The 18,367-nt window shown below is 49.2% G+C and overlaps 1 protein-coding gene across 1 annotated transcript in view; it reads left to right on the forward strand.

The window, feature by feature from the left end:
* The window catches only part of KLHL29 (kelch-like family member 29), a 148,508-nt gene extending 135,402 nt beyond the window's left edge, over nucleotides 1–13,106 (forward strand). The window contains exons 8-12 of the mRNA XM_011950718.1: nucleotides 120–302; nucleotides 502–682; nucleotides 7,362–7,555; nucleotides 7,893–8,037; nucleotides 10,958–13,106. Coding sequence (XP_011806108.1) covers nucleotides 120–302; nucleotides 502–682; nucleotides 7,362–7,555; nucleotides 7,893–8,037; nucleotides 10,958–11,141 — 887 coding nt within the window. The 3' untranslated portion in view covers nucleotides 11,142–13,106. The remainder of the gene's footprint in view (nucleotides 1–119; nucleotides 303–501; nucleotides 683–7,361; nucleotides 7,556–7,892; nucleotides 8,038–10,957) is intronic.
* The last annotated feature ends 5,261 nt before the right edge of the window (nucleotides 13,107–18,367 follow it).

Here is an 18,367-nt window from a genome sequence, read left to right on the forward strand (position 1 = left end):
GCACGCCCCGAACCTCCCCAGAAGCAGTGTCTTAGGCTCAGTGGTCCCAGTGAGGTGCCAGGCACAGATGCCAACAGTCTTCGGGTGTGTCCCAAGGGCGCCCATCCATGTCCCTGCAGGTGTGGCTGAGGTCATCGTCCTGGTTGGGGGCCGTCAGATGGTGGGGATGACCCAGCGCTCGCTGGTGGCCGTCACCTGCTGGAACCCGCAGAACAACAAGTGGTACCCCTTAGCCTCGCTGCCCTTCTACGACCGCGAGTTCTTCAGTGTAGTGAGTGCCGGGGACAACATCTACCTCTCAGGTGAGGCCCCCCGGGGCTGGGGCGGGACCAGGCATGGGGATCCCAAGGAGACTGCTCCCCATGTCAGGGCCGAGGAAGGCTGCGGCCCAGAAGTGTCTACTTTGCAGATGAAGGCTTCCTCTGCCCCTGGGGCTGGGCTTGCCGACCCCAGGCCCCTCCTCACCCCGCCTGCTCCCTCTGCCTCCCACACTGCCTCCAGGTGGGATGGAATCAGGGGTGACGCTGGCTGATGTCTGGTGCTACATGTCCCTGCTTGATAACTGGAACCTCGTCTCCAGAATGACAGTCCCCCGCTGTCGGCACAATAGCCTCGTCTACGATGGGAAGATTTACACCCTCGGGGGACTTGGCGTGGCGGGCAACGTGGACCACGTGGAGAGGTAATGCGCCCATGGTCAGGACAGGGGCATGCTCTGTGCTCACCAAGAACTGAAATCACATCACTGTACCTCCTGACACCCACTCAGTGGCGATGGGGCACAGCCTGGACCATTCATAAGGGCAGTCATCCCAGGCTCTTCAATCATAGCACCGGGGGCACCAGGGTGTGGGGTACAAGCAGGCGGGAGGACATCTGTGTCACCTTTGCAGTCGCTGAGATGGGAGATGGGGCGCTTCTGTCCTGACAACCCATTTAGGTGTCAGACAAGCTGGAGGCCCAAGATCCAGTTGCAGAAGGCCTGGGATGAGCCAGACCCTCCCAGCCAGGCAGTCAGTGAACACCCTGCACATGAGCACCAGCCCAGAGACCACTGGGGTTTCAGGCAAAGCTGGAAGCAATGTTTAAAATGCGGGTCGTGCCGATGGCAGTGCCTCCTTGTCCTGCCAAGCAGGAGTCCTACACCAGGGAGCTCCCTTCCTCCCTCCAGCCACACACACCAGGACATCTGTTCATAATACAGGGAAAGGCCACTGCACACAAACTAAGCAATTTAGGGAGCATATTCTGGCCAACCCTCTAGAACCTTCCAGAAGAAAAAAGCCAAAGGACCACATGTGTGAACCTGCCCTCTGCTGGGAGTCCCCGGCTGGCTTCCTCCCGAGGCCATGGTGGAGGGTTAGATATAGGCATAAGGGGTGTGGGCTGAAGCGGGTGCTTCCAGGTGGGAGAATACAAAATCCTTTTCCCTTGAGCCAGGGAGACTGTTCTTACAGAGAACGGATGCCTGGGGGAAGAGCTCAGGAAGCTTCATCAGGCAGAAGAATGGAGGCTTAGTCCTGCTTTTGGAGAAACTAGTGCCTGGAGGGTAACCCATCAGGCTGACCTGGCCCAAAGCACAACCCAGGGGAGACAGCTAAGATCGCCAGAGCCCTTCCTGCACTTGAGCCCACCACCCCCACCGCCACGTGCCACCAGAAAGCACATCTTCCCGTGGGACATCATGTTGCCTATGAAGCCACACATACCCCTCAATTTGTATTTTTCCCCCTTGGTGGCTAATTGGACACTTGACAAATGTTACAGCGAAGATGGCTTACAGAGTGAGACAGGCTCTGAATGCTCATTGTGGGCTTTTAACTCCCCCAAGTGGAGCCCAGAGACGGCTCAGTAACAACATTTAATTGTCATATTGATCTGGCAATCGTGGGCATTCCTGGGTGATGATGAGGATATTAGCGCTGTTGCTGGACATGGGTTGGCCCCGGTGCTGGCGGCCTTCAGTGTGACCCACTGCCCAGATATGCATACCCCAAGCATTCTGGAAGCATCCGCTTCCGATCATTTGTCATCCAATAATAAATACATGAAAAAGGAGACATTTTCTCTGTAGGAGTAAACTGAGCTGGAGCCGTCATTCTGTCTTGCTTTTGTCAGCTATTTTTACTCTCCTAAGACACTGATTACTCATTTTGCAAACTTATACTTGATAAATATAGAGATTTGTTCAAGGATCAAATGCACCAACTAAGCAGTGAGACAAGCTCAGCTTTTCTGGGGTCCTGGAGCAGTTCTGCAAGGCCCAGGGGTTGCCTGTTTGGGCCTTCCCTGGCGGGCGAGGCCTTCCTTCTGGCCGTGAAAGCCCACGCTTCTGTCAGCGTGGGCACAGTGTGAACAAGACCACCCTGGGAGCCCCAAGAGATGATGGAGCCGTCCAGGACAAAAGGGTGCCCTGAAGGGCCCTGAGCCCTTCCTCAGCCCACCGGACTCTGCCAGCTGTCCTTGCAGGGGTAGTGCAGGCTTGAAGACCCCTGGGCAGTGTGCATGCAAGTTGGTTGGAGGGTGCAGGCAAAGGAGCACTCACTGCTTTCCAAGAAGTGTAGCTAGACCCTCTTCAGGTGAGTTGCTTTCTGTGGCACACAGTGGCAATGATGAGAATTCGGGGTGACAGGAAGGTCAGGGTAATGGGGATAGACACGAGGGTGCTTTGTTCCCCAGGAAGCACTAATGGTACAAATGGCTATTATATTGATAATGAATGAGATATATGGTGCATTATAATTATATTACATTACGGTATTACAGAAATAGAGCAAGATTATATAATTATAGATTAAGACAACAGCGCAATAGACAAACCTGTATTATATCATTATATAAATAACTGGGTCTAATATTTTATAGCAATATATTGCAGTCACTGTGGTTACTGGATAAATGATAGCAGAGCGCCTCACTCGGTGGGGTCATTTGCATGTCATTAGCATATCCTTCTCAAGCAGGAAGCTGACAGATTGAGCTGACGGGAGGGCTCATGGCTTGGCAATCAGCCACCTGGAATAACAAGCTCTCAGGAAATTCACATTTGGTGCGATGTGCCATCATACTGAAAGACTGAGGACTAACAGCCACATAATCTTCCACTGTCTCCCAGCTCCTTCTGCAGGAGCTCTTTGGAGCCCCGCCATATTGGCTTAAAAAGCAGATATCTGAACTTCTGACACTGTCCAAAAAGACACTTACTCCATTGCATATAAGCCACATATCATTCGTCTGGGGCTTAATTGAATCTGCCCCACTGCTGCCCTTTGAGACATTCCAGCCTCTTCTCAAATCCAAGTGCGGAACTGGACGTCATATCACCCTTGCTCGGAGGCAGACGCACAGGCTCTGGGAGGCCAGCTTCCTGGGGCTCTGGGCTGTGACCGAGTTATGGCTGGTGCCCCAAGGAGGCTCAGAGAAAGAAAGCAGGCCCCGTGTGCCTCCCAGGAAAGATGTGCTGGGGACAAACCCAACCCTGGTGGCACACCACGCCATGCCCAGGCCTCGAGTTGCATCCAGGCACTCACTGAACAGTGAGCAGCGTGGTGGGTGGTAGATGTCCCCCGCTGGGAGGGCCTAAGTATGGAGGCAACTGGAGTTGGGAGAGCAGTCCCCAAGGAACCCAACAGAAACACTGAGGACCAATATTCCAGCTTCCCCGTGAAGTAAGACCTCAAACCTCCCAGTGACCTGGCCAGGCTGCTGAACCCCAAGTCTGCTTTTCCCAGCAGCTGCCTCCTGTTGTCCTTTCTCCCCTGTCTTGTCTGGAACTCATATTCTGTCATTTCATCCTCTTCCTCTGCTGCTTTGTCCTGTACCCCACATCAGCAGATCTGTTCAATCCAACCGTTTGCCTTCTCGGCGCCCAGCCCTGGGGGCTGAATGCTGATGGAGGAAATCCCACTCCACAACACACTGGCCCCACCACACGGGAAGGGAAGGCCCCCATCTGCTACCGGCTCCTTCACGCTGCAAGGCAGCCTTTCTGGGTTTCCTTCTTCAGCACTTTCTCCCACTCTCAAGAGCAGTTATTTCCTGTCTTGACCTCTCTCCTCAGAGAGCTGACCCTATAGACTCCCCCACTACTTTGGTCAACTCTGACTCCTGCTTCACAGAGAAAATGGCGCCATGAGTCAAGAACTTGCTCACCTTCCTGTGGTCACTCCTGCAAATACAGCTACACTCGTGCCATCCTTGACTTCCTTTCTCCTGTGCAAATGGACTCCACATTCCCTCCAGATTTTGGATTCCATTTGCATCCACCTCCTGGAAGCTTCCATCATCAGCTCTCCCCTCTCTTTCATATACATTTAATCTTTCATTATCCGGTTGGACTCCTTCCTATTTTAGGATGTACACACAATTAAACATTCCCCTTAAAAGTTAAAACAAGACCTGTTTTTCGCTGGCTCATGAAATCTGAATGTTAAAATTACAGGAACTCTGAGCCAGTTGTTAACCACAAAAATTTAACAATTTCTAATTATTAAAAATTATGTACACAATATTAAAAACAAAGGTAATTCATACTCACAATTCATCACTTCCTAATTTTTTACTACATTTTACTACTCTCTTGGGCCTTGAGGTTTATATATGCCTACTGCACCTCTCCAGGGAGGAGATTCCAGAGAATGGTGGCCACAGCACATCTCTTTCCAACTCCATGTTCAGCAACGTCCCTATGGTAGCTTGAAATCAACCAAGTGGGAGAAGTGACATCGCAGAAACCAGCAAATGCTACAAACCATGACGTTTTCCCTAGAGAGCTGGCTGTTAAACATTCATCAGCATTCCATTGACCCCTCTCAGCTCCAGATTCTTTTCTAGGTCCTACCTTCTGTGCCTCTTCACAGCTAAGTTTCTTCCAAAAGAAGTCTACACCCACGGTCTCCACTGACACAAATGGCTTCTGCACCTCTTGTTCCAGTTGAAGTGCCCTTGACTACAGAGCAGTGGCCTGCTGGAGATTCCATCCTCCATCCTTGAAGCCCTCGCCTTTGGGGGCATAGCCACTCACTTACTGTTGGGACCTTGGCTGCCCTCCGAGGACGCCTCTCAGCTCCCCTCTAAAAGGCTACATTTCCCCAGTTTGTCCTCAGCCCCCATGCACTTTACATCTCCCCAACGCACTCCTGAGCTTCCATTTCCAGCTTTGTGCCAAAGATCCCACAGCTGAATATTCAATCCACACCCAAATATCTGTCTGCTGCACATCCCCAGTCTGTTGCCCACAAATACTGTAAACTTCCTGTGAAAAAAACTGAAATCACCCTCCTCCCTCAACCTCCCCATCCCACCAGTCGTGTCACCATTCCACCAGTCTCCCAAGCCAGACCCTGAACCATTCTTGGCAACTGTCTCCTTTAGCACCAGCATCTCATCAATGAGCAGCCACAGCCATTTGCCTCTCCTTCTGTTCCCGCGTCCATCATACTCTTGTCATCCCTTGGTCCCAGCCACTGTCGCATCTCACCAAGTTTCTTGTGCAGATTAGTCTAACTAGTCTCCCTGCTTCTGACCTCCTCACTCCAGGACATACTCCACCCTGCAGACAGAGTGATCTCTCTAGAGGCCAAATTTGATCACATTATTTCCCTGCTTAAAAAGGACAGCCAGGCACTGTGGCTCACATCTGTAATCCCAGCATTTTAGGAGACCAAGGTGGGAGGATTGCTTAAGCTTAAGGGTTCAAGACCAGCCTGGGCAACATAGGGAGACCTCATCTCTATGAAAAATCAAAAAATTAGCCAGGCATGATGGTGCACACCTGTAGTTCCAGCTATTCAGGAGGCTGAGGTGGGAGAATTGCTTAAGACCAGAAGATCAAGGCTGCAGTGAGCCGTGACCATGCTGCTGCATTCTAGCCTGGGCGACAGAGCAAGACCCTGTCTCAGACAAACCTTCACCCACTGCACTCTAGATAAAGCCCAACTCCCTTAGCTTTGCACACATGGCCATTTTGTTTTTGTTTTCTTGAGACAGAGTTTTGCTCTTGTTGCCCAGGCTGGAGTGTAATGGAGCAACCTTGGTTTACCGCAGCCTCTGCCTCCCAGGTTTGAGCAGTTCTCCTGCCTCAGCCTCTGGAGTAGCTGGGATTACAGGCATGCACCACCACGCCCAGCTAATTTTTTTCTTTCTTCTTTTTTTTTTTTTTTTGGATTTTTAGTATTTTAGTAGAGACGGTGTTTCTCCACGTTAGTCAGGCTGGTCTCAAACTCCCGACCTCAGGTGATCCGCCCACCTCGGCCTCTCAAAGTGCTGGGATTACAGGCATGAGCCACTGCGCCCGGCTCACATGGCCCTTTTTAACTAACCCCCACTTCCAGCCATTCCATACTATGGAAGCACCTTGACTGACAATGCGGTTATTTCCTGATAAACTCATTATAAGTTGAAAATATTGTAAATCAAAAATACATCTAATACACCTGTCCTACTGAACATCATAGTTTAGCCAGCTTACCTTAAACATGCTCTGAACACTTACATTAGCCTACAGCTGGGCAAGAGCATCTAACACAAAGCCTATTTTATAATAAAATGTCAAATATCTCATGGATTTTATTGAACACTGCACATTACATCAAAATTGCAATCGTTTTGCACCATCATAAAGTTGAAAAATCATAAGTCGGGGACTGTCTGCACTCTAAATTCTCCCAAAATGCCACCTTTGCCTACTGCTCTCCCTTCACCTGTAATGCTTTCCCTGTGCCCACTCAGCCCTGCTTCCCATCCACCTAGCTAGTAGCTTATTCACCCTTCAAGGCCCAGCCTGGTTATCGGCACCTCTAGGAAGCTAATATGACCTATTGGAGCTGCTGGGTGCTCCCTGCCGTGTGCACCTTGGGTTTCTCGCCTTCAGACCACTCAGCATCCTGCATGTAATTGTTCTTTGTGTGTTTTATTTGGCTTGCCTTCCTCATGAGGCCATAAGCGCCTTGAGGGCATGAATGGTGCTTCATCCAGCACGTTTCTCCAGTTTCCAGCCCAGGGCCTAGCTATAAAGCACATGCTCAGTGCAGCATTGCCAAATGCAAGGGCAGGATTGAGCTGGATAGAGAGGAGGGGAGCACTGTGTGAGCAAAGGGGTGGAGACAGGAATTCTGCACAGAGGCTGCCACAGACAGAAAGAGCCCACTGATGTTCCAGAGGAAGGCTGAGAGGGCTAATTTGGACCAGACCCTACAAGGCCTTGAGTGTCTCATCACAGTACCTCCCATCGCTGTGTGATCTCAGGCTATGCTGGCCATGCTGAGGGCGAGGAGCAGATGGTAGTCTGCTGCCCTTGCTTGTGACCTCTGCCCCGCACAAGGTCCATCTTGACCCTGGGCTCTTTTTCTGCTCTCCTGCAGGTATGACACCATCACAAACCAATGGGAGGCTGTGGCCCCTCTGCCCAAGGCAGTGCACTCTGCCGCAGCCACAGTGTGTGGTGGCAAAATCTACGTGTTTGGTGGGGTGAATGAGGCAGGCCGAGCTGCCGGTGTCCTCCAGTCTTACGTTCCTCAGACCAACACGTGGAGCTTCATCGAGTCCCCAATGATTGGTGAGAACCAGTGGTGTCCTCAGCCCAGGGCAGGGTCGCACCCCTGCCTCGCTGATTTGTTCAGTATCCATGCCCAGAAGTCAGGCTAAGCCCAACAGCTCTGCAGACCCAGATCTAGAGGGTGGCAGGAGTTGCTGAGCCCCCAGCTCAGGTGTCTGGAGAAGGGCGAGTGAGTCAAGGCTCCAGGTTCCCCTGGGCCCCGGACCTGTCTCCAGGCCAATCAGTCACTTGTTGGAAGTCTTTCCAGCTTCCTTCCCTGGAGGGTCTGCTGGGAAAGAAAAGGAGAGGGAAGTCCGAGACAAGATGCCATGACCTGCCTGCTCTCCTCTTCTCACAGACAACAAGTATGCCCCCGCTGTCACGCTCAATGGCTTCGTTTTCATCCTGGGCGGGGCTTATGCCAGAGCCACCACCATCTACGACCCTGAGAAAGGAAACATTAAGGCGGGCCCAAACATGAACCACTCTCGCCAGTTCTGCAGGTGAGGGGCTGTGGCACCTTGGTTAGGGCTGGGACGGAGGAGAGGGAGGAGGAGGGGTGTGACCACAATGATTTCCCACCATTCAGTGACCATAACGATTCCCAGGCCCAGAGCAGTGGCCCTCCCCATCCAACCACAGGAGTGGGCGTTAGCCCAGACCAGTAGGGTGGAGCACCCAGAGCAGCCCACAGCAGCCTCTGGCCCAGGAGCCTATCCCTGGGCCTCCAGCTGACCCCAGCTCCAGCAGAAATGAACTATTTCCTGAAGGCATCAAGGCTACCCTGCTCTCAGTGAGAGGTGAGGTCTGCTTCCCCCAGGACCACCTGCCCCATCACAGATGGGAGGCAGTGCCAGGCCAGAGCTGTGTGATGCCCTACAGGGACAAGTGACTTCTTTGGGGAATACTCTGACAGCATGAATGATCCTGATGGCCTTGGGAGCTGTGCTTGGGGCTCAGAGTCCCAAAGGCTGACTGGGCAAAAGCACACACAAACCTGCCCCTGCAGACAGAGAAGGTAGAGGGCCAAGTGTGGCTCGGTCCCCAGGCTTCCTGGCCCTGTGGCAATGAGACACCAGTCCCTGCTCTTCCAACCCCATCCTTTCCTGGACTAAGAGGAATAAGGAATAAGAAGGGGCCCCAAGGCCGGGCACAGTGGCTTACGTCTGTAATCCCAGCACTCTGGGAGGCCGAGGTGGGTGGATCACTTGAGATCAGGAGTTCGAGATCAGACTGGCCAACATGGTAAAACCCCGACTCTACTAAAAATACAAAAATTTGCCGAGCGTGGTGGTGTGTGCCTGTGATCCCAGCTACTCAGGAGGCTGAGGCAGGAGAATCGCTTGAACCTGGGAGGTGGAGGTTGCAGTGAGCCGAGATCATGCCACAGCACTCCAGCCTGGGTGACAGAATGAGACTCCATCTAAAAAAAGAAAAGCGGGGGCCTCAGAAACCCCACTGTCAGGACTCCCATAGCAGATGCTTCCTGAAGACATCTTGTGCCTGTGCAGAGGTAACTGCAGAATCTTCAGTGTGGGAATAGCATGAAGTACTTACTGAGTGCCCATTGTTTGCGTAGCATAGCTAGAAAAGATATAACCTACTACTAGCATGTCAGTGACCTTGGACACATCCCTTCCCCTCTCTGGGGAAGTTCTGTCTGTGAAACAGGCGGTTGGACCAGACAACTGCTAAGCTCCTGTTGGACTGAGATTTTACAATTCCTGAGCCATACTTCCATGTCACATACCCTAATGGTGGCAGTGTGCAGAGCACAGTCTGACTGCCCTGTCCACTGATGCAGACAACTGGAGCATTACGCTCCACTTGGGAGGATGCCTGCACCTCCTCTGAGACTAGAAATGAATGGGAAACGGCCAGGTGTGGTGGCTCATGCCTGTAATCCCAGCACTTTGGGAGGCCGAGGTGGACGATTCACAAGGTCAGGAGTTTGAGAACAGCCTGGCCAACATGGTGAAACCCCATCTCTAATAACAATACAAAAATTAGCTGGGGTAGTGACACATGCCTGTAATCCCAGCTACTTGGGAGGCTAAGGCAGGAGAATCGCTTGAACCCAGGAGGTGGAGGTTGCAGTGAGATTGCACCATTGCACTCCAGCCTGAGCAACAAGAGCAAAACTCTGTATCAAAAAAAAAAAAAAAAAACAGAGGCTGGGTGCGGTGGCTCATGCCTGTAATCCCAGCACTTTGGGAGGCCGAGGTGGACGGATCACAAGGTCAGGAGTTCAAGACCAGCCTGACCAACATGGTGAAACCCCGTCTCTACTAAAAATACAAAAATTAGCCAGGTGTGGTGGCAGTCACCTGTAATCCCAGCTACTCAGGAGGCTGAGGCAGGAGAATTGCTTGAACCCGGGAGGCAGAGGTTGCAGTAAGCCAAGATCGCACCACTGCACTCCAGCCTGAGTGACAGAGCATGACTCCATCTCAAAAAAAAAAGAATCGGAAAGACTTAATGGCAAATGGGAGAGTTAAGCTGGGTCTTGCAAGAGAATCAGGGAATAGGTGCACCACAGAAGGAAAATATGAGGGCCCCAGATGGCATGACACTAAGGGAGAGAAGACTAGAAGCTCCAGGGTCTGGTAAGAAGTCCCTCTTTAAGACATTTCAGAAACGGGTGGAGCCTTTGAAAAGGTATGTGTCCAATGTCAGGGAATAGCCAAGAAGAAATGGCCATCAGCTAAAAGAGAGTCAGGGCCAGAAACAAGATGTGGATGTCAGTGCAAAGAGGTAGCTGAAATGCATTAAGGAAGTCAGTGCAGAGAGGGGCCAGATGCCGAGCCCGCATGATGAGAGAAGCTGACTGAGACAACAGGAGCAAGCCAGTGAGTGTCACACAGGGAAGAGGTCCAGGCACAGCCATCGGTCACCCTGCAGAGCATGCTCGGCCCTTGCAATCCTGGGTGGGCAGCAGCACCAGGTCACACAGGAGCACCTTGGCAGGTGGAGCTCCCAGTCAAGTGGCTGACGTTCAATTCCAGCTGAGCTCCTTATTATTCTCTCCCCTCATTCTTGTGAGTCATGTTCCCAATTTGATTTGAGCAGTAGGAAGGCTGCGTGTGCCACACAAAAGAGACTCCAGAAAGCCTCAGTGACCTGAGCTGAGTGCCTGCACAGAGATCTTTCCTCTCCCAGCCATAGTTAGTCACTCTGGCAGGGCAGGGAGAGAGCGCCTTCTGCCGCTCGCAGGGTGGCACAGCACAGCTTCCTGACTGGCCCTGGAGGACAGGTGTTTTTCTTATGCCAGCTCCAGTCAGAGGGCAAAGAAGGGCAGCAAGATCCCAGATGACTTTTGCAAAAGGCACAGGCAACCTACAACAGGACACGACGTTGAGAACCTATCTCCAGGGCCAAGTTGGAAGTGAAATGCCTAACTCTGTCCTTGCTTTCCCCCAACAGTGCCGTGGTGCTTGATGGCAAGATTTATGCAACTGGAGGCATTGTCAGCAGTGAGGGGCCCGCACTGGGCAACATGGAGGCCTATGAGCCCACAACCAACACATGGACCCTCCTCCCCCACATGCCCTGCCCTGTCTTCAGACATGGCTGCGTCGTGATAAAGAAATATATTCAAAGCGGCTGACATCAGCAGAAAGCCCACAATAAGACTGTGGACAAGTCTGGTGAGGCAAGTGCCACGCAATGATAATTTTCCAGCGACACCAACAAGAGGCCAAGAAAACACAATCAAGGAACTCACTGCGCTCAACATGTTGAATATTCTCTACATTGAATGTAGAAAATCATCCTCGCCTTTGGGTGAAACGGAGGCACCACGCTTGGAGCCGCAGGAACCACGATCCCGCTGTGGGGCTGGCTGCCTCCTGACCAGGCGCCTGCCCTGAACAGGGGCACTCGCTCTGCCAGGTGCAATAGAGTTTCACATATTTTTCAACTGGGAGAGAGAAGCTGTTTTTTTCTTCCTGCAGAGCAAGCTTGATCCCTAAACAACCATAGATCAGTTATCTTATGACGACATTAGGCATCAGGCTCTCTTGGAATAAGATCAAAGTGTCCTTATCACTTTGATTCCTACTTTTGTTTTTTAACCAATCTACACTTTCAGTGGCCGACAGAAAACAAGGGACAATACTGTGCATCACAAGGCCTAGGAGGCTGCTGGTCCCCACCGGGGCCGAAGAGAAGCCCAGCTGCCCACGCTGAGCCAGAGGTGGCAGCCGTGGGACAGCCGGGGAGCGGGGACTGCGGTCTGTCCTTCACAGGTTTTTCTACTGTTTTTGCTGGAGAAGGACAAAGTGATTGCGCTAGCTTTCTCTTACCCAGTATGAATTATTTAGATTTCTGAGGCATTTTCTTGATAAACAAAAGGCTATTTTTAAGTACTGAGAGGAGAAGCAGGCCACAAGAGGGATAATGTTGTGGGAATTCCCAAAGCTCTTTGTAGGTAGTGCCAGAGGGGGGCTTTTGCTCTCATTTTTCTATGTGCAGAATAGAGGATCTCTCGTGGGGTGGGCGATGCCCCCATTTTATTTTTGGAAAAAGTTACTCCCAGACAGCCCCATAAAAGCTGTGCCCAAGGAAAAAGAGTCTGCTCTAGAAGGAGCCCGGTTCTGGCTCAGGACACTGGCCCAGCTCCCTCCATGAGGTCAAGCTGAGGACCCAGGCCAGTGGGAAGGGAAGGAGGGAGAATAAGCATCTATAAAGCACAGGAGACTATTTTTGATATTCATAGCTATATATTAAGGCACCTGCCGCAAGAGCTCTCAGGATGGGGACAGCTTTCTTAGTGGAGCCATGGCAGCAAGGCCTGAGGGCATGAGCAGAACCACTCTTCTTGTCACATATGAACCTGAGAAAAGGGAAGCCAGGAGGGAGGTCACACCGTGGCTCAAAAGGGAAAGGCCTTCCCGCTAGTCCTTAGCCCCTCAAACCTCACACGGTCAACAGTTTCCATTCCAGGGCAGGAATAATGCTGCCGCCACCACTGCGCTGTTGAGTTGAAGTTGGTACCAAATACACATTTACCACTTTTATATCTGGGAAGTCAACTTGCCATCGTTTCATGATAACAACCATTTATAAGAGAAAAAGACAGGACATGTTTTCCATCTTTCAGTATTTGATGACACAAAATTCCAGTTATAATGCTGGGCATCAACTTCTAGCACTACAAGTGTGGCTCCCACTTGGACAAGATACCGAGCTTCGTTATGCAGTTTTTAATATTATTTATTATTTTAAAAAGTAATAAGCACAAAACTACATACATTGTATGTCATTTAAAGTATTTATGTCAAACAGGGTGCAAGTGTGAACCCAAGGACTGGAGCACAAATTCCTAACTGCCTGGGGCAGGGCTAATGTTAGCATTGGTGTGCGTCTGCCTCCAAAGGAGGTTCTAGTGGTCAGCGAGACTCAACACAGATGACATTGAAATTCCGTTTCTCTCCTCATCTATCACACTGGAGCAAAACTGGCTATTTCTGTGAATGATATACAACAGGGTTCTCTGTAATGGTATTGTACATAGTATATGTTTATTGTTAAGTTCTTGTTATATTATAATAAATATATTTATAGATCTAGACTTGGAAGCCAGCGTAATCTTTGTGTGTCATCGTCCTGCCACAGGGATGCAAAACCTGTTCTACCCCTCATACATCAGCTGTACGGGTTCTCTTATAGACTTTAGTGCAGATCTTGATGATTAGAAAGGATAGGACTCCATATTGAGGGAAAGTTTAGAGTTGAAAAGCCAAGAAGAAAAGACAATTGAAGGTTAAAGTTGAAAGGGACTTGCAAACACGCTGGCACTGACTCTGAGGCTCTTTCTTTCATTGAAGTGCTCTTCTTATTACACCTGTGCAACTGAAAGCTTCAAAGCTGTTAGCTTCCCACTGGTATCACTCCTGTGCTGGGGACTGACTTAGAGCCACATGGCAATTCCAGCTCATGAGCCTAAGAAGAGACACAACACACTTTCTCTAGGAAGAGGAATACAGGGTGATTTCTTTTCTTTTCTTTTTTTTTGAGATGGAGTTTCGCTCTTATTGCCCAAGCTGGAGTGCAATGGTGTGATCTCAGGCTCACCACAACCTCTGCCTCCCAGGTTCAAGCGATTTTCCTGCCTTAGCTTCCCGAGTAGCTGGGATTACAAGCCTGTGCCACCACACCCGGCTAATTTTGTATTTTTAGTAGAGACGGGGGTTTCTCCATGTTGGTCAGGGTGGTCTCGAACTCCCAACCTCAGGTGATCCGCCTGCCTCGGCCTCCCAAAGTGCTGGGATTACAGGCATGAGCCACTGTGCCCAGCCAGGGTGATTTCTATCCTATCCTAAAATCCAGTCAGGGGGCCTCACTGCCTTCTTCAGTCATGGCTGGGGCTGCTCTCTAGGCTGCTGTATAGACCTACCTTGCTATGCTAAGGACTCCATGCCAGGCTCCCCAGGAAGAAAAGGTAGAGTGCCAGATGGGAGCGCCCATCCTCTGGCAAGGAAAGTAGTTTAGATTTCACAGATTCGCAGAAGGCAGACTGGCCAGCTTTGTCATCCCTGTGAAGAGCCTCACACCATTAATCCACAAATCTCACCAAGACTAAGGGTCTCCTTGCCAAAAAAAAAAAAAAAAAATCAGAAGGCGGTGGTCAGGGTAGGTGAGAGAGGGAGATGTTGAGAGAACTTGGCCGAGGCTTTATGATGAGTGGACCATACTCTTGTCAAATAAATATTTGCAGTGATACCTTCAGTCCTAAAGGATGGAGAATGTCTAGAGGATGCCAGTCATGAAGAGCTGAAATTATAACTTGAGACAAAAATCAAGCAATCGTCCTGTTAACTCCTTTCCTGTCTACCTCATTTCCCTAAATCAAGAGAAACACGTTCTCTGAGTCTACGAAGACTCTGTGTATTTCAGACTTAACTCAGGGATGGGGGGTGGGTGAATAAACTGCATTTTGCCATAAAAGCCATGTATGGGCTGGGCGCGGTGACTCAAGCCTGTAATCCCAGCACTTTGGGAGGCTGAGACGGGCGGATCACGAGGTCAGGAGATTGAGACCATTCTGGCTAACACGGTGAAACCCCGTCTCTACTAAAAATACAAAAAACTAGCCGGGCGAGGTGGCGGGCGCCTGTAGTCCCAGCTACTCTGGAAGCTGAGGCAGGAGAATGGCGTAAACCTGGGAGGCGGAGCTTGCAGTGAGCTGAGATCCAGCCACTGCACTCCAGACTGGGAGACAGAGCCAGACTCTGTCTCAAAAAAAAAAAAAAAAAAAAGCCATGTATGTCCACTATATCAGGAGTCTGTGAGAAAAGGAGGGTCCAGGTGCAACCATCAGAGCTGACGTGGATAGTGAAAAAGTTCACTGTGGCGGCCACAAACAGGACATGGTTCACATTATGCATGTGTATGATTTTTTTAAAACCCGTAGCCAAAATAAGAAGAGAACAGTCAGGAAAAATATTTGTAGTCTGTATGACAAAGGATTTGTATCTTTATTAAAGAACCCATGTAATTCAATAAGAAAAGGCTAAGTGATTCCAACAGTTGAAGAGAACAGGTCTTAAACAGACCTACCAAAGAAGAAACGTTGCCAGTAAACATACAACAAAAAAGCTCAACAATGGTAGTTGTTAAATAATGAAAATCATAACAATGAGGTAGTAACATCTTTTAGCTACTAGATTAGCTCCTCAAACCTCAGACAAATGAGGGGGAGAGAGACTCCAAGTGCTCATGAGGAGCTGTGAACCCCGTGAGCAGTGAAGGGTTCTGTCAACCAAAACAGCGCTTTTAGAGAGCAATGAGGCAGGGGCCAGGTATCAGGAGCCACAGGAGTATTCACACCTGACCTGGTGAATCCACTCTGAGCATCCATGAGGAAATCATAAAACTATGAGAAAAGTCATACACAGCTAACCTCCATATCCACAGGTTCCCCATCCAGATTCAACCAACCATGCATGGAAAAAATTGGGGGGCAAAAAACCAATACAGAATAATACAAATGAAAAAACAGTACAGTGTAACAACCATCTACATTGCCTTTACGTTGTATTAGGTATTATAAGTAATCTAGAGATGATTTAACGTACACTGGAGGATGTGCAGAGGTTATATGCAAATACTACCCCATTTAATATCAGGGTCTTGAGCATCCAGGCTTTTGGTATCCCTGGGGGTCCAGGAACCAATCCCCTGTGGATGCTGAGGGATAACTGTCATAATAACTTGCTCTCATTTATTGACACTAACAACATGCCCGACACCATGCTAGGCACTGGCAGCATGAAGTCTTCACAGTTCCACGAGACAGGTAATACTAAAGACATGCCACCATATGGAAAACACTTAGAAAAGGGAAAACAATGTATATTTTTATATGATTGTGGGTATGTGATATATGTATATAAAGATATATAAGATATACATCTAAAGATAGGTAAGATATGTATATTTTTAATGACCAGATTTGCAGTCAGGAAAAAAACTATTAGTTGTATTCATGGAATTGTGGGCAATTTTTCTTCTTTCTTGTCCAGAATTTCTATAATGACATTATTTTTATAATAAAGACATATATTTTTTAAAATGGCATTTATTTTATTTCTTTTTTTTTGGAGACAGAGTCTCGCTCTGTCGCCCAAGCTGGAGTGCAATGGCATGATCTTGGCTCATTGCAACCTCTGCCTCCCAGGTTCAAGCGATTCTCCTGCCTCAGCCTCCCACGTTTACAAGCCCCTGCCACCACGTCCGGCTAATATTTGTATTTTTAGTAGAGATGGGGGTTTTATCATGTTGGCCAGACTTGTCTGGAACTCCTGACCTCAGGTGATTCACCCACCTCACAATCCCAAAATGCTGGGATTACAGGAGTGAGCCACTGCGTCTGGCCCTTTCCCCAGAATTTCAGTCTGAGATTCTCTTTTGTGAAGATCATCTCCTATTTTGGGTACCACAAGCAATGGAGAAGTTGGAGAGGGTTCACTATCAAGTAGCAAAGAGAATTACAAATAAAAAATATGCTGCTATGTATTTGTGCTAAAACTCTGGAATGGGTTATTAAGATCCCTGTACGTCTCCTCTAATTGAACTTTAATGTATGTATATAACATAATTACACACATTAACTCATTCTATCCTCTCAACTACCCTAAAAGGCACAGGGCCTCTTCACCCTTTAAGAAGAGGAAATAGTCTCAGAAAAGTGGCTTGCCCGGTTATAGTTAGGCCGTGCCCCAAGTGCTCTATGTACACTGTTGAGTTTCATGCTCATTACAGTCTTGCACAGGATGGTCATCCCCACTGCAGGCGTGAGGCTGCAGAGCCCTGAGACCTTAAGCAGAGAACAGGTTTACAGCCTCTCAGCCTTCAAACCCAGCTCAGTGAGACTCCAGGAGCTCACGCTACACAGCCCCTCCAAGTCTGCCTGGAGTTTTTAAGGCACAATCCTCCTCCCTAAGCTACCTCAAAAATCCATAATAAGGAAACAGAGAACTCTGTGAATGGGATAGACATTCAGCTCTGTTCAAAGTCCTCTTTATAAGTGCTTTTAAAAACACCTGGTAAGAGTCTCAGCAACATAATGAAGGCTTTGGCTTTAAACAGAAAACCTGGGACTGAGGTAAGGAAAGAGTCCACTCACTGAGATGTCAGACCATCCACTGCCGCCTCATTAGAAACTCCTGCTGTAGCCTGCACTGTGTGATGGACTCTCAAAGAGTTCCTCACATTCTTGTGGAACCACAACCCCAGCCTGGGAGAGCAGAGGAGAGGAGAGCACAGCGTGACCACAGCAGCCTCAGTCCCAAAGGGAATATCATGACTTTGGCATCCAAGGATACAGAAAGTTTTCCCAGCTGGATCAAGGAGCTGAATAACATAAGGACTCAACTCCAAGAAGCCTGCTGTTTTCATACAATGGTAAAAAGACTGAGATGTGCTGTTGGGAGGAGACCCAGAGGAATCCCATGGATCTCTTTACAAAAAAAAATAAGACTCCAAGAATGTGTGTTTACCATCCAAACTTGCCATGCATACGCTCTGCTGCCCACTCTGGAACATATGCAGGTCATTTGGGTGTGTTTCCTCCTAGACAATGAGCACAGCCTTTGAGTGGCTCATACTAGGTCGGTAAGACTGCCTTCTCCACCTTCCACCGTGGGCCGCCTCACCCTGGTGCGCAGCGCCAGCCAGATTACCCCAACTCCATTGGCGACAGCACATGAAAAAGTATAAGCAAGTGTGCTGCTGTAGCCAGCCCTGCAGTCTACAGATGACTGAAGAAGTATTAGGTTTGTGCACAAGTAATGGCAGTTTTTGCCATAACAAGTTAAAGGGTTTTCATTCACTCTGTGTACAGAATTCCTTCATTCTCGGTGAAGCTGGCCACTGCTCAAATGCAAACCTGGGCACCAGAGGACCCATGAGCACTGTCTCCTTAGGGTGTTAGCCCTGGGACTTTACATTCCTGTGAGTACAAATCAGTCACTGATGCTCTTCAATTCACCCCCTAAATTCTCCAGTCCCTTTCTATCACCACTGCCTTATTTTTAAACCCTTATCACTTCTTGCCCTAATTGTTGCTATAACCCCTTTTTTATGGATTTTTTTAAGTAACAGCTTTATTGACATATAATTCACATACCATACACTTCACCCTTTTAAAGTGGTTTTTCAGTATATTCACTAATTGAGCAACAATAACCACTAATTGCAGAACACTTTCATTACCCCAAAAGAAACCGGTACCCATTAACATACTCCCCATTCTCCCTCACCCCTAACCCTGAACAACCACTAATTTACTTTCTGTCTCTGTGGATTGCCCATTGCGAACGTTTCATAAAA

Source organism: Colobus angolensis, unplaced genomic scaffold (genome assembly GCF_000951035.1).
Source record: "Colobus angolensis palliatus isolate OR3802 unplaced genomic scaffold, Cang.pa_1.0 Scaffold109, whole genome shotgun sequence".
Lineage (NCBI taxonomy): Eukaryota > Metazoa > Chordata > Mammalia > Primates > Cercopithecidae > Colobus > Colobus angolensis.